The sequence below is a fragment of the Trachypithecus francoisi genome, unplaced genomic scaffold (genome assembly GCF_009764315.1).
Source record: "Trachypithecus francoisi isolate TF-2019V2 unplaced genomic scaffold, Tfra_2.0 Lachesis_group12, whole genome shotgun sequence".
NCBI lineage: Eukaryota > Metazoa > Chordata > Mammalia > Primates > Cercopithecidae > Trachypithecus > Trachypithecus francoisi.
In genome coordinates, this window is record NW_022681457.1 from 113,945,030 (window position 1) to 113,971,148 (window position 26,119).

Consider the following 26,119-nt stretch of genomic DNA (forward strand, 5'->3'; position numbering starts at 1 on the left):
ATAACTTTTTTTTTTTTTTGAGAGTCTCACTCTGTTGCCCAGGCTGGAGTGTAGCTCACTGCACTCCACTGCACGATCTCAGCTCACTGCAACCTCCACCTCCCGGGTTCAAGAGATTCTCCTGCCTCAGCCTCCTGAGTAGCTGGGACTACAGGCGCCTGCCACCACACCCGGTTAATTTTTGTATTTTCAGTAGAGGTGGGGTTTCACCATGTTGGCCAAGCTGGTCTCAAACTCCAAACCTGCCTCAGCCTCCCTAAGTGCTGGGACTACAGGCATGAGCCACCATGCCTGGCCATAACTTTCTGACTGTATTTTTGTTAGGCTAACATTAAAATTAGTTTGCATCCCTGATACCAAACTGGTTGGAAGGGAAGTAGAGCTGCAGAAAACTAAAGAAAAATTGGCGTAAGATAAAACTTCTACAATGAATCATTCACAAGTGAAGAGCAAGAACTAACTACACACGTATATTCTTGGTTCACCATGAAATCCTTTTAAACAAATACCTACCATTTCCCCAAAACAAACAGAGTAATTATGGTAAGGCCTTGTTAGTGTTCGGGCAGCATGCGTGAAATACATTTACTGCCCTGGAGTCACCTCTAAAGAATCTCCAAGCCGAATCCGTGCTGCTGGGATAAAGCTGCCTAATGCACCGGCCTCCGGTGCTCTGCGTAATGACATCTGCGCTAATGGAGATGAGCTCGGCTTCATGGAGGTTCGACTCCTGAGAATGGATCTTAAAGGTGAGGCAAGGCAGCTCAGGAGAAAGTCGATTTAATTTGTTTAACATCATAAAAAGGGACATTTCCACATGGACAGCAAGGACATGAATATCATGTGTGTATGGCAGAATTATAAACGCATTTTTGGCGAAATTCAATAAAGCTGATTCCACTGCATAAGGTCAGCAATTTACTATAAAAAATGATATGATTGCAATTTTTAATATAACCCATGTATTTGCTGCAAGATGCTCTAGAAGACTGTGTAATGTAACTATTCGACCTCTCCCCAGGAGCAGAGATCACCCTATTTACCCTTTATTGTCCTGATAAAAGCGTCCACACAGAACAACAAAGTCAACAGCATTTACTTAAGAGCCACACTCAAGCCCAAGACTTCCTCTTCTCACACACAAGGATGGGACTCGGGATTAAAGCCCTCATGGCAGGCAGCAGGAAAAACTCCAAATTAAATTCACTTCCTATGTAGCAAAATAATTACTGAAATGTATATGAAAAGGTATAGATGAAATAAGTACCCTCTGTGGTCATTCTAGATTTCATTTCTATAATGTGATTCTTCAAGGGGAGAGCACAGGCGCAGACTACACACTGAAATTCAACTCTGTGATGACAGAGACCCTGCTCCTCAAATTGGGTGGGCTTCCATATGTCTCATAAGCCCATGTCTATACTTTTTGAGGAAATGACTTAGGTTACCATGAAAATTAAATAGGCAAATGTATGTGTGAAAGCTTTTAAGCTATAAAGCAAAATACACATGCCAGTGGCTATGATACAGTCTGTACCATAACATCTCAGGCTTGCCTGTAAATTAAAACATCTGTATTACTAGTAGCTTCTACAGCCTCATCACCAAGTTCTCTAAGGGTGTGGGCCATTTATGTCCCCAGTGCACTTAACATAGCACTTGGCAAACAGCAGACTAGGAATGCTTGGTGAACAGAGCCGAACTTGGTCACAGCTGACATGAACAATTCTAGACTGGGAGAATAGAACTTTTATTTTCCATGGTGTCTCCAGATGGAAGCTATAAAATGTCATTCTCATTTCCACTCACTACTGCAGGAGTTCCTAGATCAAATCAAGCTCCTTTCCTGCCTTGTGGTCTTTGAGAGCTTGCTGTCTTTTCTGCTCAGGTACTCTCATTCTTCACAGAACCACTTCTCATTCTTCTGGTCTCAGCAACCTTCCCAATGCAAACCTACCCCACCCTCTCCATTATTCTCTCTCACAGCACCTTTCTTATCTGTATTTCACTTGTATGTTCATATTTCTGGGGAGTCTGCCCCCACCCCAGGCCTCTGTTTGTTTTATGTAAATGGTAACATTACATCCTCACTCCCAGGGCCAGCATCATGCCTTGTAAGATACATGCACTCGATAAATACTTGTTGGATGGAAAGATGGATGGATGGCTGGATGGATGGATGGGTGGTGGATGAATCAACAGTAAAAATCTTTCCAAATAAGGTACTAAGATCTTCCAAAGAGCAGTGCTATTTTATGTTATTTCTGTTATTTTCTATTATTTCTATCTGTTACAGGTTGAACATCCCTGATCCAAAAATCTGAAATCCAAAATAATCCAAAATCTGAAACTTTTTGAGTGCTGACATGACATTCAAAGGAAATGCTCATTGGAGGATTTGGGAATAGGGATGTTTAACCAACACAATATTGTGCAAATATTCCAAAATCTGAAAAAATCCAAAGTTTGAAACGTTTCTGGTCCCAAGAATTTTGGATCAGAGATACTTAATCTTTATTTCTATTTTAGCACTGTGCCTCCTCTTTTCAGGACTGCTTAAAGGAGAGCCTTTGATTGGGAAAAAATATATATATAAGTAAATATCAGAAATAGACTCAAAGAGGACATCATGGAGCTCCATATTTATTCTCTTTCAATTACATTCTGTGCAAATTATCTTCATGTGAAAGTTACACCGATTTTTCTAACCGCCTCTTCTTCAAATTCAACCTGTGTTCTTTCGGTCAAGACCCCAAATTCTGCAATTAGAATACTTTAATTCACAATTCTGCATGTGACTCACAAAGCTGGGGAGAGTATGGCTTTGTTCTTTAGCTTCGCAGGTTTACTACTGTCAGTGTTAAAATATTTTTCTTACAGCTTAAAGCCAAAAACAGACTGGAAAAGAGTCCCATTCCCATGCACTTTCGGTTTCATTGAAAAGATGACATTTACGTGGTTGTGATACTTAATTTATCATAGAGGGTCATGATTTTTTTTTCCTGAAATACCATGATATAGTAAACTTCAACTTCATGAATGAAAGCCTCTGCAACCATTTAACAATCTGAAAACCCACACAAAATTTAAGACCACCATATTACTAAAGACAATCTACTCAACAATCTAATTACAGAAAGATTACTTTAAAGAGCTTTAAAACTAAAAAGAGTAATTAACAGTAAGAGATTACAGCATGCCCAAGTCCTCTGTCTGATGAGAGGGGAGAGCTCTGAGGAGATCAGCTCCTATCAGGATGTTGAAGGAACTGAACAGGTCTGTTTGAAGTTGGAAGGGAAACATGACTAGAGTTGTTTAATTCTCAGCACAATTTAAATATAAGTCAGCTTGCCCCATCACTCTGTTTACTGAGGACCGTTAGTGAGTTACCTTTACTTCAAAAACGGAAAGAAGATCAAGCTGTTACGGACTGACCAACCTAGCAAGCCTATCTATTGTGAAAAATAAATTTAAAATAGAAGCACACTATCTTATACAAAGAATACTCCGTATTCATACAATTACAGATACACTAATTCATATACCACCCCCCTACGGATAAACTTATTTTTAAAAGACATCAGCTCAAAAGTGTTGAATATAACAATGGATTGGTAAATTAATGAATACTATCCAAAGTTATTTTTAAATCTTTCTAATTACAGTCCAATCAACATAAAATGTTTTTCAGTAGAGATTGCCTTATGTTATACCTTATGTTAAGTTTCAAAAATCCCTGCTTCTAACATTTTCCAACAGTTCCAATAAACCCGCATATCGTGTAGGCCCTTCGGTGGAAACTCTCTTGTCTACCCTTAGCAGATAAATCTCATTAAAAGAACTTGCATCCCTAAGTGAGGCCAGATAAGAAAGACGAGTTTTCTTTTTTTGTTGTGTTGTTTTGTTTTGTTTTGGTTTTGGTTTTGTTTTTTTGGGGACGGAGTCTCACTCTGTCACCCAGGCTGGAGTGCAATGGCACAATCTCAGCTCACTGCAACCTCCACCTCTAGGGTTCAAGAGATTGCCCTGCTTCAGCCTCCCAAGTAGCTGGGATGATAGGCATGCAACACCACGCCTGGCTAATTTTTTTTGTATTTTTAGTAGAGAACGGGTTTCACCATGTTAACCAGACTGGGCACGAACTCCTGACCTCAGGTGATCTGCCTGCCTCAGCCTCCCAAGGTGCTGGGATTACAGGCGTGAGCCACCACACCCAGCCAACAAGTTTTCTTAAAATCATCTCAGAAAACCAGTGATGATACAGAATACATCAATATTTACCTCTTGGACAAACTGGAAATACATCATTACAGTTGTTAACAAAGGCCCAAGTCTTCTAAAAAAATAATAATAGACTAAAAAAGTATAAAAGTATCCTTCCATCACAAATACACAGAAGTCTCCCTTTGTCTGTGGTTTTGCTTTTTGCAGACTCGGTGACCTGAAAATAAGATAATTTGGGAGAGGGGGGGAGCCCATTCACATAACTTTTATGACACTATATTGTTTTAACTGTTCAATTTTATTATTAGTTACCACTGTTAACCTCACCTCTTAGTGTATCTAATTTATAAATTAAATTTTATCATAGGTATGCAAGCATAGGAAAAACATAGTACATAAAGAGTTCGGTACGCGCCGAGGTTTCAGGCATCCACTGGAGGTCTTGGAACGTATCCTCCACGGTTAAGGCGGGGACTCACACCCATAGTTTGCTCTATATTGCACAAAATGCTTCCCTCCATGGCAGCTAGAGTTCTGGATGCGAATTAGGTACCGTCAATTAGGTGCTCACGGACAATTTGGAAAGTGGGAATGAGGCAGAGGACTGCTGTCCTTGCTGATCTGATTGCTGCAAGTATCAGCAGAGGGGCAGGCAGGATATTGGAAACACTGAGATTTCCTGTTGTAATGTCCAGTCTCCAGCTTCATGGGGGTCAAGAGTCAATCTTAACAGAGGCAGAAGCCAAGTCCACATTCCAATGTCCTGTCATTGCTTTTCCAGGTGTCACAAAACACTTACAGTGGGGGCAGCAGCAACTTCTTGGCCCCTGGATCACAGGTCCAAGGACGTGCGCTTGAGCTTAACAGCTACAGTGACAGCCTCTTGATTCCCCACTGCTTGATCAGAACAGAGGTAGCAACTACCCTGGCAAATTATCTGGAAGTCATTCCTGAAGGCCTAGCCTTGGGTCTACTCTTCTAGCCTTTTCAATAAGTGAGTAAGCACCTAACCATCTGTTTTTGTTGTTGTTGTTTTATTTTGCTTTTTTGAGACAGAGTCTCACTCTGTCGCCCAGGCTGGACTGCAGTGGCGCCATCTCGGCTCACTGCAACCACTGCCTCCCGGGTTCACACCATTCTCCTGCCTCAGCCTCCCGAGTAGCTGGGACTACAGGCGCCCATCACTACGCCCGACTAATTATTATTATTATTATTTTGTTGTTGTTGTTGTTGTTGTTGTTGAGACGGAATCTCGCTCTGTCGCCCAGGCTGGAGTGCAGTGGCCGGCTCTCAGCTCACTGCAAGCTCCGCCTCCCGGGTTCCCGCCATTCTCCTGCCTCAGCCTCCCGAGTAGCTGGGACTGCAGGCGCCCGCCACCTCGCCCGGCTAGTTTTTCGTCTTTTTTTAGAGACGGGGTTTCACTGTGTTAGCCAGGATGGTCTCGCTCTCCTGACCTCATGATCCGCCTGTCTCGGCCTCCCAAAGTGCTGGGATTACAGGCTTGAGCCACCGCGCCCGGCCTATTATTATTATTATTATTATTATTATTATTATTATTTTTGTATTTTTAGTAGAGATGGGGTTTCACCGTGTTAGCCAGGATGGTCTCAATCTCCTGACCTCGTGATCCGCCCGCCTTGGCCTCCCAAAGTGCTGGGATTACAGGCGTGAACCACCGCGCCCGTTCTAACTGCCTGTTTTAAATCCCTCTTTGCTCAGAATTCCTACAGGTTCTTGATGCATGAATTCTTATGATACAAACAAGGTTTTTTTAAAAACATAATATTACAGTCATTACAAAAAATGACTATAGCCCATTCAGAATATATCTTCTAAGAGAACATACACTGTTGATCATTGTTGTCATCAATTAAGCCCTTATTTTGGTGCAAGGCACTCTGCTAAGCACTTTTTATATCATTTTCATTAATTCTCCGCCCCCCTCTTTTTTTTTTTTTTTTTTTTGAGACAGTGTCTTGCTCTGTCACCCAGGCTATAGTGTACTGGCACAATCATAGCTCCCTGTAAGCTCAAACTCCAGGGCTCAAGTCATCCTCCTGCCTCAGCCTCTCGAGTAGCTGGGACCACAGGCATGTGCCGCCACACCCAGCTAATGTTTAGTTTTTTTGGAGAGACAGGATCTCACTGTGTTGTCTAGGCTGGTCTCGATCCTTCCATCTAAAGCAATCCTTCTATCTCAGTCTCCCAAAATGTTGGGACTACAGGCTTGAGCCACTGCACCCAGCCAATTTTCATTTAATTCTTTTAAGAATCTTTTGCAGTAAATATTATCATTAATCCCATTTTACAGATAAAGAAACCAATGTACCACGAAGTTAAGTATTTTATGCAGGACCACACAGCTAAAAAGTGGTGAAGCTGGTTTGGTGCAGTGGCTCACACCTGTAATCCCAGCATGTTGGGAGGCCATCCTAGCTAACACGGTGAAACTCTGTCTCTTCTAAAAATGCAAAAAAAAAAACAAATTAGCCGGGCGTGGTGGTGGGCACCTGCAGTCCCAGCTACTCGGGAGGCTGAGGCAGGAGAATGGCATGAACCCGGGAGGCGGAGGTTGCAGTGAGCCGAGATCGCGCCACTGCACTCCAGCCTCAGCGACAGAGCGAGACTTCGTCTCAAAAAAAAAAAAAAAGTGGTGAAGCTGGGATTCGAACCCAGATAGTTTATGCACTGTTGCCTCCAAAGCTGAAGTAGTCCAAACATGACCCATTATTTAGACACTCTTAAGAACATTTCCAAAGCCAAGTGGCTTAATTACTAGAATATTTGTCACCTTCATCTTCCTATTCTCCAGGCTCAAAATGCTGGTACACTCATACATGACTGGTGAGAATGTGAAATGATATAACCACTTTCAAAAACAGTTGAGAAGTTTCTTAAAATGTTAAACACACATCTATCATATGATCCAGCCATTCCATCCTAAAGTATGTACCTATGTACCCAAGAGAAAAGGAATTATATGTCCCAACAAAGACCTATACATAAACATTTACAGCAGCCTTTTTTTTAATGTCCAAAGCCTGAAAACAACCCAAATGTCCATCAACAGGTAGTATAGCCATATAATGGAATACTATTCAGCAATAAAAAGGAATGAACCGCTGGTATATACAACTACATGGCTAAATTTCAAAGTAATTACGCTGAGTGGAAAAGCCAGAACAAAAGAGTACACACTGTACAATTCCATTTATATAAATTCCTAGAAAATGCAAACTACGGCCAGGCGCAGTGGTTCACACCTGTAATCCCAGCACTTCGGGAGGTCAAGGTGGGCAGATCGCTTGAACCCAGGAGATCAAGACCAGTCTAGGCAACATGGTGAAACCCTGTCTCTCCAAAATACAAAAAAATTAGCCGGGTTTAGTGCTGTGTGCCTGTGGCCCAGCTACCTGGGAGGCTGAGATGGGAGGATCACTTGATCCCGGGGAGGTCGAGGCTGCAGTGAGCCGTAATCATGCCACTGCACTCCAGCCTAGGTGACAGAGTAAGAGCCTGTCTCAGAAAAAGAAAAAAAAAAAAGAACTAATATATAGTGATAGCAGATCCGTGCGCACTTGCAAACCAGAATATGGTGGGTTGGGGGGACCCCAGGAGGAACGGATTACCGAGGGGTAGGAGGAAACTTTGGGGGATGCTAGGCATGTCCATTATCTTAATTGTGATGATGGTTTCCCAATTATACATATGTCAAAACTTTTTAAAACCACACATTAAATATGTGTAGTTTACTGTATGTCAATTACACCTCAATAAAGCTGCTTAACACACACACAAAAAACCGAGAGTCATCTTCAGTCCATCCCTTTGCCACACACACCCTCCTGAGCATGGCTTACTCTTTGTTCTGCCGTCTGTGGTTCTGTCCTTCCTCTCCAGAAAGTACGTGGTATAGTTCAAAGAATCTTGGTCAGAAGACATAGATTCTAGTGCTACTTCTACCATGTATTAGCTCAACTTAGGTATAGTTCAAAGAATCTTGGTCAGAAGACATAGATTCTAGTGCTACTTCTACCATGTATTAGCTCAACTTAGCCTCTCTAAACCTCAATTTCTTCATCTATGTAAAATGGGAGAAAACAGCTACTCTGAGATTCATTAAATAATGTATTCATTCATTTAACAAATATTCATTAATCTGTTCACTACATACTAGGGTCATAGCGAAAAAATCAACTATGTGAGAGTGTTCTGTAAACTGTAGAACTGTCTACATACATATGCTGTCATTTCTATTTCCATCTCTACTGCTTCCAACCCGGTCCAGATCCCCCACACCTGAAGACGGACTCAGCAGGACCATCTTTGCGGCTGGTCTTAATTATTGCCAGGCCAAGTCAGTTTCAATACAGAGCCCAGAGTAAACGTCCTCAAATAGTTTCTCAGTGCTCCATGGGCTAGGTGCTGTGGTTCATGTCTGTAATTCCAATGCTTTGGGCAGGCAAGGCAGGAGGATGACTTGAGGCCAAGAGTTTGAGACCAGCCTGGGCAACACAGTGAGACCCTGTCTCTACAAAAAAATGTTAAAAATTCAAAAAAATTAACCAGGTGTCGTGGCATGTGCCTGTAGTTCCAGCTACTTGGGAGGCTAAGGCAGAAGGATCGCTTAAGCCCAGAAGTTCAAGGCTTCAGTGAGCTATGATCATGCCACTACATTCCCGCCTAAGCGATACTGTTATTTCTGTATGATACTGGGTCCTAACCCCAGCTCCTCCCTCACTGCCTATCTCACCAGCCTCAATTCTATCCCCTTCTTTCTCCTTCTCACAGGCCAATCCAGTTACTGGCACATGCGTCTCTGCCTGAGCCTCCCCTCACTAACGAAGCCCTTCCTGCTCTTTTCTCTCTGTGCCCACTGCGTCCCTCAATGGCTAGGTCAAAACTGAGCAGGCCGGGAGCAGTGGCTCATGCCTGTAATACCAGCATTTTGGGAGGCCAAGACAGGTGAATCACGAGGTCAGGAGTTCAAGACCAGCCTGGCCAAGATGGTGAAACCCCATCTCTAGTAAAAACTACAAAAATTAGCCGGGTGCGGTGGCAGGCCCCTGTAATCAATCCCAGTTACTTGGGAGACTGAGGCAGATGAATCGCTTGAACTTGGGAAGCAGAGGCTGCACTGAGCCGAGATCGTGCCATTGCACTCCAGCCTGGGCAACAAAGTAAGACTCCGTCTCAAAACAAAAAAAAGAAAGCAAGAATTTTTCACATAACCAGAACGTCCATCCTGGCAAAACCCAAATCTGTGCTAAGTGTTAACAGCAATTTGTTACACTGTCTTTTTCCTCTTACTAACTTTCTTCTACCTATAGTCATGTTTACCTTTAAAAAGTTTTAACCTCTTTACTATGAAACAGAATCCCATGAAATTTAAGCAAGAAAAATATCCCCGAGCCTGCTCACCATATGCAAAATGCTCTGACTTTAGCATATGGTGCTAAACCAACATGCCTTCAACAATATACACGACAAGAATATTCACTGGGCCATCGCTTGAAACAGCAGAAGACAGAAATCAACCTAAATGCTCACAAATTTGGGACTAGTTTTTTGTTTGTTTTAAGATGGAGTCTCACTCTGTCGCCCAGGCTGGAGTGCAGGGGCGCGATCTCGGCTCACTGCAAGCCCCGCCTCCCAGGTTCAAGCGATTCTCCTGCCTCAGCCTCCTGAGTAGCTGGGACTACAGGCGCCTGTCATCACGCCCAGCTAATTTTTTGTATGTTTAGTAGAGACGGGGTTTCACCGCGTTAGCCAGGATGGTCTCAATTTTCTGACCTCGTGATCCGCCCTCCTCGGCCTCCCCAAGTGTTGGGATTACAGGCGTGAGCCACCGCGCACGACCGGGACTAGTTTTTAGAAGAATAACACATGCATATAATGGAATATTATGCAGCCACTGAAACGAATGAAGCAAGTCTGTATGTATCGATGTGGAATGACTGTCGAGATATAACACCAAGTATATGGGTAAAGTGTAAAATATGCTACCACTGTATTTAGAAACAAGAAACTGCAGCATCCTCTGTGAAAGAGAACGGGTGGGGAACAGGAATGAGAAAATAAGAGGAGAAGACTTATTTTTTACTGTATATCCTTCTCTACTGTGAATTTTTAAGACCATGTATATGCCTTACCTTTTCTTTTTTTTTTTTTGAGACGGAGTCTTGCTCTGCCGCCCAGGCTGGAGTGCAGTGGCCGGCTCTCAGCTCACTGCAAGCTCCGCCTCCCGGGTTCACGTCATTCTCCTGTCTCAGCCTCCCGAGTAGCTGGGACTACAGGCGCCCGCCTCGTCGCCCGGCTAGTTTTTTGTATTTTTTAGTAATACAAGCCAATGTCATTTTGTCACGTTCCTTTTCGTTGCAGTATTGTTGCAGGCACACAAGTTTAAGGAAAGAATCAGTCTTCAGTTGTAGGGAAAACATCAAAGTAACTGGGTAAATATGAAAGTGCTTTCTCCCCGCAAACTTCTCTGCACTATTTCCCCATCGCAGGTGAGGTGGAGGAAACCCCTCGGCTCAGCCTTCTTGGGGCAGCAAGTGCTATCAGCTCCCGCTCTGAACAGGGAAGCCAGAGCATCTCTGTTTCTACAATATTCAGCTGGCCTAGCTGCCGTAGGTCTCGTCCTGGATGCCGAGAAAAATCTGTGCAGTTCAAGACAAGTTTGGATAACAAGGGGAGCAGGAAAATTGATGGGGGTGGGGACCAGTCGGTGTGATGAATAGGCTGGGCCAGAACAGCAGGTGACGAATATGCAGGTGCAAGACTGGCAGGGAAGGAAGACGGTCCGTTCACAACAGATGGATGGAGATGCTCAATCATCCTCAGGAACAAGCGCGGCTGCCACACAGCCCTGCCTGCTCCGCACGAGCAGCTCCTCGCTCACCTGCAGGGCACGGCCCCGCCCCCAGAGGCTCTGCACTGGACCCACGCTAGGGCAGGGCTACCGGAGAAAGAGCAGGAAGTGGGTGCGGAAGATGCCACGCTGCTGCAGGCGGGCCTCTCCAGGACTCACTGCCAGTGGACTCCTCACTTTGCCTTCTTCCTCCAGGTTCCAAAACCAAACTGGTTTTGTCTCCCTCGGTAGCTCTCACTCCCGAGAAAGGTTTTTACCGCTAGGGTGACCTGTTTGTCTAGGACCACAGGGCTGACCACAACATGGGAACTTCAGGATTGAACTCAGGACAATCCTGGGCAAACCAGCACCCTTGGTTGTCACCCTCCATTTTGCCCACTGTTCTCTCTGATTTGTCTTCCTCCTCAGTCAGTGAGACAACTCAGATTAGCCTATTTGGTTCACACTCATGACTGAGTCGAATCCGTGTAGGGCATTTGTTTCCTCTGGTCGTCTACAACAAACACAAAGGTAAGAAACAATAAGACATTCAACTCTCATCTTTTCTCAGAATGGGGACCTCTTTAAAAAATGTCCAGGATATACTGGCTTCAATGACTCCAACAAATAGAGGAATGAATCTAAATCTTGATGCCACAATCTATGTCTCGTTAACAAAAAATCAGAAGGGCCGGACAGCCCCTCACAGAGCCAATTCTATTCCTTCCAGCTCAGCTGCAGGAGTTTCTGAGGATGAGGAAATGGGCCACACGCAAGCAAGGGGTGGGAGCTGGCAAGATCTCTGTGCCCTTCCCGCAAGCTATCTGCTGGACCCAAGCTCTAGGAAGAAAAGCTTTGTGAAAAGACTTCTGGCTTCACTAAGACACATTAAAGAATTAATTATAAAGTAAAGCTGAAGGAGAAAATTAATTTTAGAAACACAAGAGGTTACAATTTTTTTTTTCCTGGAGATGGGGGAGGAAACAGTTATTTTCGTTTTCATCCTGGGGGCACAAGCTGGGAGCTGTCCAGTCGATAACCTGGCCATCAGAACAAGGTTTGTAATTAAAAGGTCAGTGACCTGGAAAGCCAGGGCCCCACTCCCAGAGCTTCTCAGTAATGACGGAGCTATTAAATTAAGACTGTTATGAAATCAATGCTAAAAAAGCTTTCATGGTAACAAGATTCCATTCAAGGACATGCAAACTACTTCATGAAATGGACGTAAATGATAAAAAAAAAGAAAAGTAATAAAAGAGAGTTAAATTGAAATCTGTGTAAGAATTTACTTCCCCTGAAATAGATTCTACAGTGAAGCCCTTCACCTCTAGCCCACTACCAAGGTTGGGACCATCAGGTTTCTTCAAGTTCATTTCCAGCAAGAAGGCGGTTTTGCTACTGGGGTTTCTGCTTCCAGGAACAGTAGAAGGATAAGATCTAGTTTCACCTTTTGGAATGAGAAAGTGTGTGAGAAAGTGTGTGGTGGTGTGTTTTATTTGTTTAGTTTCCTACCCCAACCAGGACCATTTATTGGATGAGGGAGGAAAAAGCCCTTTACTTAGATACCTGAGAAGGACACGGTAAGTGTTAGCCAACACCACCCAGGCCCCACTATGCAGGGTGATACAGAAAAATATATGATGTTTGTCTTTCCTAGAAGCTTGCTTTGCAACAGATACATTAGAGTAAGTTAACAGACAACTCTATCCTCCTCCCCCACCTCAACCCCCTCACAAACAAGCATCACTATTACCCACCTCATCCTCAGCCTGCCAAACATGTTTGGAAGCAGATTGCCTCCTACATTTTGTGGTTGGATAGGGTGTCAAATCAACACAAGCCTATTGACGACAATTTCCAAGCCTCTAACTTTCTGGACTGATTCTACTGCTGTTTTTACGTTACTCTAACCTCCTGGATTGCAGCCTGCTTAAAGCCCCAAATATGATGCCTGCCTGGCAAGAACTGCTTCTATATATAGACTGGTTCTATGAGGGCTTAAACCCCACACACAGTCCAATTATCTTCATGTGTGGCTGACTCTGCAGTTGATGTGTCATCTGCAGAATCAAGTGGTTGGAAGGAAAACAAAAACATTTATTCTAATACTCTAAAGGTGAGCAGCTGCTTTTCTCTTTCATTCAAAATATTCCCGATAAAAGGAAGAAATGCTGTAAATTACACAAAATGGCAGTACAAACTTCAAAGAAAATGATAAATGATTCTAATAACTTCATGTTTCTCATTAATGGCTCCATGTTCAGACTTTAAAGCATCCAAAAGAGATCTGAAAACAAAAAAGAAATAGGAAAGACCTTTGCAAACCAATGCTCTCCCATCCCTATCCCACTCATTCCCCACTCACCCTCACCCAGCACCCCCACTAGAAGTCAGAGAGCACAACACTTAACCCATCGGTAACACGGGCAGGATGCAGCCCCTGCTGCAGGCTGCGGTTTCACAATGAAACAAACTCAGCTGACGCGCCTAAAGTAACCCTCATTTTCCACTGAACTGACATGCACTACAGGGACCTCAATTTCTATATTAAATATTAAATAATATTAAAAGAAAAACAAAATTGGATTCGCCTTTTCAGGAAAGAGATGTTTATTAAAAAAAAGAAAGTCAAGATTATAATTCAAGTCAGTGCTCCACTGCAATTCCCTGAAGTGACGTTGCTAGGAAAAGCCAAGACTCCAGGAGCTGAGAGCCCTCCCAGAGCCAGTGCTCCAAGCCCAGCACTGCAAGGCTCCTGCGGGGAGTCCAAAAGCACGGGTGCCAGAACCCAGGCCCCTCCTGCTGCAGACGGCCAGCGAGCCAACTTGCTTTCCTTTCGCAACTACTGTTAGGGAGCTGGTAGATGTTCACCCTCATCCCCATCGGAGATGGTGCCAGGCCGTGCTGAGGGCAGAAACCTGACCCTGGAACAGCCCGAAATTTGAAAAGTGAAGTTGAAATCTGCAAAGGGGCTTTTCTTCCCCAGACACCAATCAAACCTTGGAATTCTCTGCCCAGAAAAGGTCCTGCCAGAACCTACTCCATTGGGATCGACTCGGAAATGGATAATTACTGACTGAAGCAGCATTTTAGAGGATAATGGAGATGGGTGATTAACCTCAGAGATTCCGGGTTTAAGTACAGGATAAACTCATGTGGTTCTCTTTAGAGGACGAAGGGCAGGATAGCATCTCAAGGTGCCAGATGCCTAAAATTCTAAAAACTCTAACCCAAATTAGGGGTCAAGAAGGAATTATGTCCACCATACCAATAAACAGTCACTTCAGGTCCTTGCTCGCGTGCCACCCTCTCAGAGACATGCTGACATTATTGTTGTTTAAGATCATAGTCCAGCCCACACCAACCCTGGCATTCCTCACCCCGGCTCCCTGCTTCATTCATCACTACCCATAGCGCTCAGCATCTGACATCCGACCTATTCATTTTCCCATTTGTTAACTGCCTTCCCTCCACTAGAATTTAAGCTCTGCGAGGGCAGGGATTTTCTCTGTTCGGTTCTCTGCTAAATTCCTGATGGGAGTCCAGGGATAGGGCATAGCGTGCACAATGACTCTTGGATGATTCCATCAGTTGGATTTTTTTTCCTAAAGGAGCAACAAATCATAATTGCATAAAACAGTTTTCTCTCTACAGTAATTATTAGCCAAGTAACTCAAAAGAAGTATTATTTGGTCCAGAGTTTCTCTCTCTTTTTTTTTCGCTCCCTTTCCCAGTCAGGGATTTATTAAAATTAAACAGATTAGATGGAGCTCCTGATACTAAAACTGCTCAGCAAAGCCTGCGGTGGGGAAGTGCCGAGCAAACACCAGAGACATTTGTCTCTAAATTGCTCTAAATACCTTCTGCAAATGAAATTCTAACCCAGCTGCGTTTGAGAGAAAATGAGGACTAACTGGTCATTGTCGGTGGAAGAGAAGATCAGGCAGTTATAATATTGCACAATATACTGGAGCTAAGGATCTCTCGGCAACCATAGATTTTGTCTCAGGTTACCCCGGGTAATCAGCTCAGCTTTTAGGCTCAGCTTTCCCCAGCTTCAGTGCTTTGATGAGAGAGCTGAAATCCCTAAGCTTTTATGATTAATTACTCCCCATAGGTACACATATTTCAAGGAAAAACTCTTTTATGGCATGATGCTTGCGGAGTGGCGAGGCCAGCCAACACACTCCAAATTTTAATAATCTCCTAATGATGGGGGGGGCTGGCACAATGCAGCCAGCCAGCAGCCTCGCAGTGCTCCTCACCAACTCTGTCGCAGGGAGCCAGCCTTGGGGCTGCGGCGAAGCAGCCGCCTGTGGTGAAATGTTTGGGTTTCTTCTGCCCAAACCCTGTTAGTGCAGCCCCGGGACATGATCGTGTGAAGGGACCAGCGGTTCCTGCTGCATCCCTTCAGTGGGACATCACAGAGCAGACCCAGAAAATATTACCCACCCATTGCAGCCAAAAATGACTGAAAGCTCAAAACGCAGAATTTCGAGGCTGGCATTCCAGCTCCTTAAGGAAAAAGAGTTGCTTTGGGAGGAAGAAAGCTCACTTTTGCCCCTTATGGTATATAAGGACGTTTAAATGACTTCCTAGATTTCTAGAAAATTACATGTATAAAAAATTGAAAAGTTAGGTTTCTTTGTTGTTTTCATTTTACAAAAAAGAAAAATACCCTAAATTCCAACAGAACCAGAATAGATTTGTTTCTTCAGACAATATTGAATTTGTCAGGGTCCATTTTATCCCTGCTTACAGAAATACCATAAAACCACTAATTTACCGCTCCACTCTGTAAATCGGACTGACCCCAAGCTTGACTTTAACCTGACCTTGTTAGTCATCTCGTTCCCCTCGCCCTTCATTTCTTTCTTCCTCATTCTCTATTGAAGCAGCTGAACTCCTAACCTAAGCTAGTCATCCTACAGCCAGGGTCACTGACACAGAGCAGACCAAAAAGCAGAAGTCCTCCACAGTCTCATCCAATGGGCGGACTCTGCTACTGAATACTGCCTTTGCCATGATGGACAGGACTAAGTCCTCCGTGCTTAATTACCCAAATCGTGTCATCTTGCTGCTCCATTGTCAGGAAAGAAACCTGCGTGCCCCACTGGGGAGCTCGCCTCAGCTCCACTGGCCCGTTGAGTGGGCAGCTCTAGGAGGTCCTGGCAGCTCAGTACCTGCCTTGCGTCTGCCCCAGCCCCAGTCCCTCTGCAAGGCCGCACTGCACAGCCCTGTGGAACCTGTACCTTTCTTCTTTAGGAATGCTCTCCTGGTTGCAAGTGGGCTCTGGCGGACCCGGGAATTCTGTAGAAACTTCACTGCCGTGGCAATCTGGTGAGAGAGAGAAAACGGGAGTAAACTTCACTGCAATAGTCTGGATTTCAAGATTAAAAATACTAGGAGTTTTTCCCAGCTCCACAAAGACAAGCATACTAGTGTGGCCAAATTTATAACCAGTTATTTCTTAAACTTAAAATCGACCTAAATGAAAGGCGATGTTGTTTCCCTGTCTTCACTGGCTTCCTGTATCTGAGTCTGTCAAATCTAATCCTTCTGCTGAGCTTCAGGCCTGCGATGATCCTTCCTGTTCCTCCTGATCTCCATTCGAGCTGATTCCTCACACTCCCCGGCAGGTGTGGCCATGCGCACCCATGTCACCGCCCTTGTGCCCTGTATGCTGTCTTTCTGGAAGGCCTCCCTTTCCTGCCTCCACCTGTCTAAACGTTACCCCATGTGCACGTACACACACACACACACACACACACACACACACACACATGCTCTCTGTCAGCACAGCCCTTTTATAGTCTGTTCTGATTCCTCGAAGCCTTGCCTAAATAAGCAAGCCATCTCTGATCTCCCTATTCTCTTCAATTCTTCAGTGCCTGTAGTGTGTACCATATAATTGAAGACATAATTATACTGTCTTCTAATGTTCAGCCTGCCTTCCCAACTACATTGCAAGCAACTGAAGGGCAGAGACCACGCTGTCTCCAGAGCCTGGCAAAGTGCTGAGGGCGTCCCGGCTGGAAGGGATTATGTTGGAGACAACGCCCACTGCCATTCACACTGGCCCCCCTTCTGCACTGGAGCTAAGTTCTGAAGAGACTTCAAAGGGCAAAGTTTGGAGTTTCATGGCTAAAAGCTGACAGATTGACAGATTGTCTACCTGCCTCTGGTAATGAATATTATTTAATGAAATCTTCCTATCTCCACATAAGCCGGGCAGAGGATGGAAGGGGCACCGCTGCAGGTATTAACCTTCACATCACTCAGCACACACCAAGTGTGTGTTTATGCCTGGCTTGTCTACTTTCCACCCCAGACACCAGACCTAGGGATGGGAAATGCCCACCTGCCCCAGGTAGGAAAGGGGCTGTTTTAAATGACTGCTATTATTTGCCTCATCAAAACCAAAGGAATAATATGGTCTCATGTTACAGATAAAGTCAACAGGCCCTACAGTTCACTCATAAGTTGTTGAAAGAAAAAATTTCTAAGGCTAGATGTAAGGAAGTTTTCTAAGATCCTTCAAACTAAGGGAAGCAGTCAAACACAAAATACTGTGATTGTAAGTGAAATACAAGTTACAAATCATCTCCTTCCCCATATTTTATATGAAAGTAATCCCGACACCAGACAGACTTTTGGGAAACAAAAGATATGAGGGTAAACCAAAGAAAAAAAGCTAGGGAAAAGCCTGTATTCATTTTCCCTATAACTCCTCTGTGGGAGGCTTACCCTAGACATTCCCCCTAAATGATGAATTCAGTATCTTGACTTTTCAGATCTGGGCCTGTCACCAACAGGACATACTAGTGTCCCTTGAGAGCCAAGCCCAGCTCCGCACAGGTTATCATCTGTCCTCCAACGCTGCAAACAGTGCTAACCACCATCATGAACCGCAGTAATGGACCAGTTCTGGACTAAAGAAAAACCAGTGCTCGAGATTCTAGAGCCCCCAAACTCACCCCCTAAGCCCCTCAACCAGATCGTCACACCAAAATCAAGAGAAATCTAACAAACATCTACAACACTGATGTGTCTTAATGAAGAGATGGGAGAAGGGATGAAGGAAAAAAGAAGAAAAAAGAAAAGGGGATGGGTAGAGGTGGGAAAGGCCGGGAGAAGAAGGCAACAGTACACGAGGAGCTATAACAGAAGAGAGGGGGAAAAGGAGAGAGGAGAAATGGGAGACAAGGAGAAAAACCAAAGGAAGTGAGACCTCTGCTCTGGAAAGAGAATGAACAGGTACCCAGGCACTGGCACCCAGGGTCAGTGCCAGTCTGCACAGCTCAGATGGCATGGGGATAGTTTTTCTTCACCTGGAGAAAAAAAATACACCTTCAACACACAAGAAAATTGCAGTATTCGTATCATGCGGTAGTCTGCATGCTGTGTGTGATACGTGTACCAGGTGTCAGCAGAAATGTGGATGAACAGGTCTTAAGCAGAAGATGCTAACAGTACAGCTCCTATCATTTACCCATAGAAACAGAAACCTTTCCTTCATCCTTCCAAAAATTTCCATGACAGAGAAAGAAAACAGAATCCCACCACTGGAACACACAGGTTTCACCTTGCTTTTTAAATATAGTCCTTGGTATATGCATTTCTGGTCAGAGAGCAAAGTTCTGATGGGTTTAATGGTGCACTCAATGCAGTGCTTGGCGCATTCCATCAATTTTTTTTAAAAAATTGCATCTCTTATTTCTTTAAATACATTAATCAGCCTAGTGTAGGCAAAACGGATCCATCGGACAATGCAATAAACATGAATTATCATCTATCCAACACGCATAATGGCTTAAAAATACATAATAGCAGGTGTAGTTTAAATGATTAGTTATTACACCTGTGGTGGGTCTGATTCAATTGGGAAAAATCATCTTTAATAGGTTAAAAGGTTTAGATCACCATGCTTTCCTTAAAGTGGCTGCAGAGAGGGAATGATGGAGTGCTCTGTCATTAGTAATTCATTTAAGAAGAACGTGGGGGATATAGCAAAGAACAGCATAAACGAGCGAATCCAATTTATACATCAGGTAAAGTAGAAAACACCTTTTAAAAAAGCAAGATAAATGAATTTGGAAGGGAGATGAAATTGACGTATTTATTTTAACGGGAATTTGACAAAGTCCCGGCACACTTCAAACTTGCAAAAATATGAACAATTTCTTTTAAAGTTTCCATTCACTAATTTCAAGTCATATAAAATAATAATGCCAAACATCTACATAAAGTATATTTGGGGCTTGTTTATGTTCCTCTTGATCTTTGTCTGAAAATGCAGGCGACAGGCAAATCACATATTTAACAGCATCGACATCACTACACTAGATGCAAAAATATAAAGCACCCAAATAGCCCCAACCTAATGTGCTGAAGAAGAAAGATACCCTGATAAGCAGCTACATGTAAGTGTGAACATATGAAAACCTCTCTCCTCCTTTCACTAATTATTTCTTCAGTTACTCTTGACTCTTCTCCTCCCTCCCCGCGAGGAACTGGCACTACAAAATGGGGGGAAGGACCTGACCAATCTAGAATTTTATAGCCCCATGATTCATACATCAATGGGAGAAGATTTTGCAAAACTCTTTACCCATAATGCTAACATCTTCACACACTAAATAACTGACAGGGTGCTCGGTTTGTGCCTTTCACCCACCTATTGTTGGGCACTTTTCATTAATTTCATGAAGCAATTCAACTGACTTTCCTCTGCAGAGGCCCAACACACACAACACGCTGTTGTTGGATTCAATGATGGGGTGCCTGCAGCCTGTCCTGTATTATCGTTTGATTTTCTAATTAGAAGATGAATGTGACTATTCATGGGTTATATTTGTGCCCAACTAAATTACATAAATTCAGGCCAAATCTTCCGCCTCAATGTCAAAGATGTAAAACGGAGACAGGAACTTTATTGCACATGTTGTGGGAGTGCAGCAAGCCAGGGAGAATTCTGGCGCTAAGCTGCTGATGCCGCCGTCGAAGCTGCTTGCTGGTGAGCCTGTGATAAATATGGAATCAGCGTTCCTTTCCCTTCCTCTTGCACTGAGTTCTTAATGAGTGCACCTCGAATTACCAATAGCTAGTTTAATCAAAACAAAGAAGACAAACTCCGAAGAAAACAGACCAAAGTTTCTCCCCCCACCCATTCCTCTGCCCCTACCTTCTGTGCCCTTCTCCACCCAAAGCAAAATAAAACAACCCTGCCACCACCAACTCCACAATTTTAGGGCAATTTCATAATTTTCACTATGTGTCACTTAGAGATAAAACTGAGGTGCAAGGGAGAGGAGGAAATTCTTGTCTTTGCAGTCTCGTAAGAGCGGTTACACCAGAGTCACTGCCAGCAACTTGGGAAAAAGCTGGGGGTGGGGGGACTTCAGGTTGAAAAACACCTTTAGATCCAAGATGACTGGCCAATTGAGAGAGATTTGTATTTGAGAGAGCAGGATTTGTAACTGTATAAATCAACGGAATACAGTATACTCAGGGGTTATCTACTATGAACTATGTGCTGTTAAATGCATTGTGTAGGGTAAGTAATCCCTTGTGAGAAGAATTGAAGTTCCTGACAGTCCTCACCAAAGAGATGCTTCCTATGTGTTTTCCACTCTTCTACAAAAGACCTGCATGTTCTAATCGTCAGAATACACACTTTATTTTCTGCACGAGGGGGACAGGAGGACAGAGTCTGCCTAATAATGAACCTGGGGTTTGAGGGAGCCTTAGCACTTTGCACCTGACATGTAAACCTGATGCATTGTCTCCAGTGACACTTATTTGGAATGCCACCAATTCCAGCACTCCTGTGTACTACATACACATCTATCTCCTAAAATGTGAGCATTCATTAGCCATCTTAAAATATTAAAAATATTCCAAATTTAATGAGACTAACAACCAAAGCCAAGTCCTTTTAACCCAGAGAGATCACAACTAGAGGGCAAAAGAAAATGACCAATATAACCTACGGGCCCCAAACCCCATTCCAGCACCGCACCGCTCCACGTGCGCTGCTCAGAAGATTAAATTGCCTGTGAAAGGTTCCTACGTTCATACTCTAAAGTAGATACCCAGAATCCTGTTAACAAGCGTTAGACCAAAGCCAACCCGAGTTTTAACAAGGACTGACTTAAAAAGCCAGGCACTGCCAAGAATGAGAGAACCCTCTTCAAACAGAAATGCTGCATTTTAGTAAGAAATCAGTACTCTGTCAGGAGTTCCTTGACAAATATGGTCATCGGCGGCACAAGGAAATAGTTGCAAAGCAGCTGTTAATCAGAGAAACACATCATAGAACGCTGATGCTAGCACTCGTGAAAAAATGCAACGGGCTAATTATGAAGCTATATATCTCACTAAAGAGGCCGTGTTCCTTGAGATTCCAGGCAGAGCACTCTCAGATCCAGGGTCCTAGGACAACATAATTCTGGTTTTCTACATGCAGGCTCCTCTCTGATCTACCATTCACAATGCCGGGCTCCCTGTTCTTTCTCAAGTTTACATGCTCTCTTTCTAGCTAGGGAACAGGCTGGGGAGGGAAGGAAGCAGCAGCAACCACAAGCCACATTCCACGAACATATCCAAAAGGTGACATATCCTAAACCAGAGTAGAAAAATCTATGAGTATGCAAAAGAAAGGGAGCGTCAGAACGGTCATTCTCAGTGTGGCAGGAGGGCAAACGTGTGTGAGTTTCAATCCAGGAGATTGCCCCAGCTGCCAAAATGAAAAAGAAGACTAAAAATGCAGCAGGAATAAACAAAAACTAGAGGCAGTTCTGTGTGCAACCTCAAAAGGAGAAAGAAAGCTTCCAGAAAGCTGCTCTCTGAGTGTGACTGCAACTCAGGGAAGCCAAGGGCCCAACAGCCAGGTAAGAGGGGAAAGTTAATATGCAGAGGAAGGCTCGGTCAGCCAAAATTCAATACGCGCCTCTGCAAGGACAAGGAGGAACAGGCTCCCCGAAACCAGACTAGTGGGAGTGGGGGGAGGGGCCTGCACACTCGGAGCAAAACCACTGGAATGGCAAGAGGGGAATAACCTTGAGGTGGACGAGCCCGCAGGCGGGAGAAGCGCAGAGCCAAAGTGCCCCCTAGCCGGAGCCGGCGGAGGCGCAGGCCGGAGCGGCCGCTCCGCTAACTCGCACAGCCCAAATTAAGTGTTTTCACTCAGGGAAAATGAAATGTTTTGCAAGATGAAACAGAATGAAAATTGAGGTTTTAGGTAATTACTAGTTGGCATTTACATATCACGGGCTGGTTCAACACCTATTCATTTTCCTCTTTTATTTTCAATTTTTAAAAATTGCTCATTAAAAATGAACAGATGACAGTGACAGGAATTTTTTTTGTACTCTTTCCCCTTCTCTGAGGGTTACAAAACCAAGACGTACTTTCAGCCCATTTATCTATAATTAACACACACACAAAGGTATGTTGCATGTACATTAAGGGAGGAAAGGAGAAGGGAAAGTCAACAAAAGCCAGGAAGTTCAACAATAAAGACAGTGAGTTGTACTCAGGTAGCCTCCTGCACCTGGGTAAGGAGCTGGCTAGCAAGTGCCCTGGCACTCAAGGAGTTAAAGGAAAGAGCCTCTCGACTTGGAATTTCCTGGGTTTTGTCACTGTGTCCTTCCCATTGTTGATTTGGGTTACAACCCTATACTAATGAAGCTTGTGGGCCCTAATTTCCTTTGTTTTACTTTACTTTCCTCTGTCCTTTTGTTTTTCACATTAAAGAAAGAAAATTCCGCTGGTAGAAGTGCACAGGAGTTGACATGATAGAACATAATATACTTTAAGGCTATTCTGTAAACCTGTATTTAGGGAATTCTAAAGCATGCATTATTGACCCTAGTCTCTCTTAAAACTCATTGATATATGTAGTAAAAGCCTTTATGAAAAGTGGCAACTTCACATGCGCAAAAACTACCTTTCAAAGTGAAATATCTCTGCCATTTATTTTTTTTCCCCTTGGCCTTAGTTAAAAATATTGCATGAACTGCTTGCCAGAATGTCATTGTTTCGTTATTTGATTAAAGTAGTTCTTCCAGAAATGTATATTGAAATAAAACGCATCTTAAACCACCACACACTATTTAATGTCAAGGGACAGTGATCTTAAGGACGTAAGGGTGACTTTGGAAGGTGTTTGTGTCCAGCCGAGGACTCTGGGTGCCAACTTCCAGCCCAAAGGGCGCTGGTGCAGTGGAGGAGCACCGCTTGAAAAGCAGAGCTGCTGATGCAGTGGGCGATGGTCACCATGCCACAGAAGGAGCTGTGGAGCACACGCTGGCCTGGAAGAAATGAAACCCTTGCTTCTGGGTTGGGAAGATCAAAGTTCCTTTTGAGGAAAGGTTGAGAAGGAAAAGGGTTTTTCTCCTTCATGGAGAAAGAAAAGCAAATTTAAATGCCTTGTCCCCACGCATCCCCACCTGGATTTAGATAGCAGCCCCTCTAATTTTTGATGCAACCAACAAAGCAGTTACCCAAAGAGGGAAGAAAAAAAGGATGACATTTGCCTTTTCCTTGGCTTTGAAATGCAACTGGCAGCAAATTGTTTGAAGTCCTGTTTAGAGAAGAAACTGTAATAGCCTTCATACTGAAAAGAGGAGGAAAATGCCATTATACACGGATCACGGTAGCAGTGACCTCAGCAGAGAAGGCAAACGAGCTGGCTGCAAGTTGGAGGTTTGGCCAGAGTGCCAGGAATGGAAATAAAAGGTTTATGTGCCAGAGACGAGTGGCAAGGGCTTGGTGCTCGATCCCAAGAGATACCAAGGAAAGACAAGTAGTTCAATTTCTTAACATGATTGTCTTTCAACAGCTCCTTGACTGCTCCTTCTTCCAGCATCCCCTGGTTTTATATTTTCAATATTCCTCTAATTTCCCTGCACTGTTAAAGAGGAAGCAGAGAGCACCCAGGCTTCGTGTTGTAAAATTAATGAAGGTGTCAAGCTGTTGAGTTAAATCACTCTAAAGGAATGTAATGACTCAGTGTCCAAGACGCTCCCTGAGAGAACTGTGAGCTCACACAGTGACGGTGGTGGGTGACTCCAACACTAAAAATATGTGGCACACAGTCCCCAGCACCTCTCTAATGATACCACTGCCTCTATTTCCTAGTCTCTTTCTCTCCACCACTGGTTGAATTTCATGCTTTCTGAAAGGTATTTCTCCCAACCTCCAGTAGCTTCAGATGCTCAGCAGATGAAATCCTGCTTCAGTTTCCACTTCTTTTGAAGTTCGGCCAGATGGAGATTGGTGAAGCTCTCTAGTCATGCACTATTAAACTACGGGATGATTAGGAAGGAGACGAAAAAAGGTTGTGTCATGGATAATGGCAACCTCAAACATTAAGGCATCACTGGGGGTCAGCTACTGAATAGGTGACCCCCAGGTGGTGCAAGGCAGGATCCCCTCTCAAGGGCTTAGGGCCACCTGCTCTAAGGGCAAGAAGATGGACTCCTGAATTCCAAGGAAGATAAGCTCTGGACCAAGAAATTCTGTTTACCATCAGCCCACACACTGCACAAAACTAAAACCTTCAAGGAGTCTTTAAAAGGCACTTCTAGGCCAAGTGCAGTGGCTCATGCTTATAATCCCAACACTTTGGGAGGCCGAGGCAAGTGGATCAATTGAGGCCAGGAGTTTGAGAGGAGCCTGACCAACATAGCAAAACCCCGTCTCTACTAAAAAAAATACAAAAATTAGCCAGGTGTGGTGGTGCATAGTTTGAGCTACTAGGGTGGCTGAGGCACGAGAATTACTTGAACCTGGGAGGCAGAGGTTGCAGTGAACCAAGATTGCACCAGTGCACTCCAGCCTGGGTGACAGAGTGAGACTCCGTCTTGGAAACAAACAAACAAACAAACAAACAAACAAATAAATAAAAGGCAATTCTACCAAACACCCCTTAAGAAAATTAGAGAATGGGCCGGGCGCAGTGGCTCACGCCTATAATCCCAGCACTTTGGGAGGCCGAGGCGGGTGGATCACGAGGTCAGGAGATCGAGACCATCCTGGCTAACACGGTGAAACCCCGTCTCTACTAAAAATACAAAAAATTAGCCGGGCATGGTGGCGGGTGCCTGTAGTCCCAGCTACTCGGAAGGCTGAGGCAGGAGAATGGCGTGAACCCGGGAGGTGGAGCTTGCAGTGAACCGAGATCGTGCCACTGCACTCCAGTCTGGGAGATACAGCGAGACTCTGTCTCAAAAAAAAAAAAAAAAAAAGAAAATTAGAGAATGACCTAATGCTAAAAAATAAATTTGAATACCAAAAAAAGAACTACTCATAGCCTAGAATGAGTCCAAATTCAGAAGATAGCAAGAAACAAATTTTCTTTTATTTTTTTTTGAGACAGAGTCTTGCTCTGTCACCAGGCTGGAGTGCAGTGGCACGACCTTGGCTCACTGCAACCTCCACCTTCTGGGTTTAAGCGATTCTTGTGCCTCAGCCTCCCGAGTGAGTAGCTGGGACTACAGGTGCACACCACCACACCCGGCTAATTTTTGTATTTTCAGTAGAGACGGGGTTTTACCATGTTGGCCAGGATGGTCTCAATCTCCTGACCTCATGATCTGCCCGCTACGGCCTCCCAAAGTGCTGGGATTACAGGAGTGAGCCACCACGCCCGGCCCACAAATTTTCTCTCTTTTTTTTGAGACGGAGTCTCGCTCTGTCACTCAGGCTGGAGTAAAGTGGCTCTATCTCAGCACTGCAACCTCTGCCTCCTGGGTTCAAGCGATTCTCCTGTCTCAGCCTCCTGAGTAGCTGGGATTACAGGCAGACACCACCACGTTTGGCTAATTTTTGTATTTTTAGTAGAGACAAGGTTTCGCCATGTTGGCCAGGAGGGTCTTGAACTCCTGACCTCAAGTGATCTGCCCACCTCAGCCTCCCAAAGTGCTGGGATTACAGGTGTGGGCCACCGTGCCGGGCCTAAGAATTTTCTTTAGACCTACCAGAAAACAGAAGGAGGTAAACAATTAAGCTCTGCTACTAATAGGATGCCACCAAATCCTA

The 26,119-nt window shown here is 44.2% G+C and overlaps 1 protein-coding gene across 7 annotated transcripts in view; it reads right to left on the reverse strand.

The window, feature by feature from the left end:
• The window catches only part of PEX14 (peroxisomal biogenesis factor 14), a 159,261-nt gene that overhangs the window by 78,975 nt on the left and 54,167 nt on the right, over window positions 1-26,119 (reverse strand). For 6 of the 7 annotated variants that reach the window (XM_033228412.1, XM_033228411.1, XM_033228417.1 and 3 more), the window contains one exon: window positions 16,327-16,411. The exons of the other annotated variant lie outside the window; for it this stretch is intronic. In XM_033228412.1, coding sequence (XP_033084303.1) covers window positions 16,327-16,411 — 85 coding nt within the window. The remainder of the gene's footprint in view (window positions 1-16,326; window positions 16,412-26,119) is intronic. 7 annotated transcript variants of the gene reach the window in all.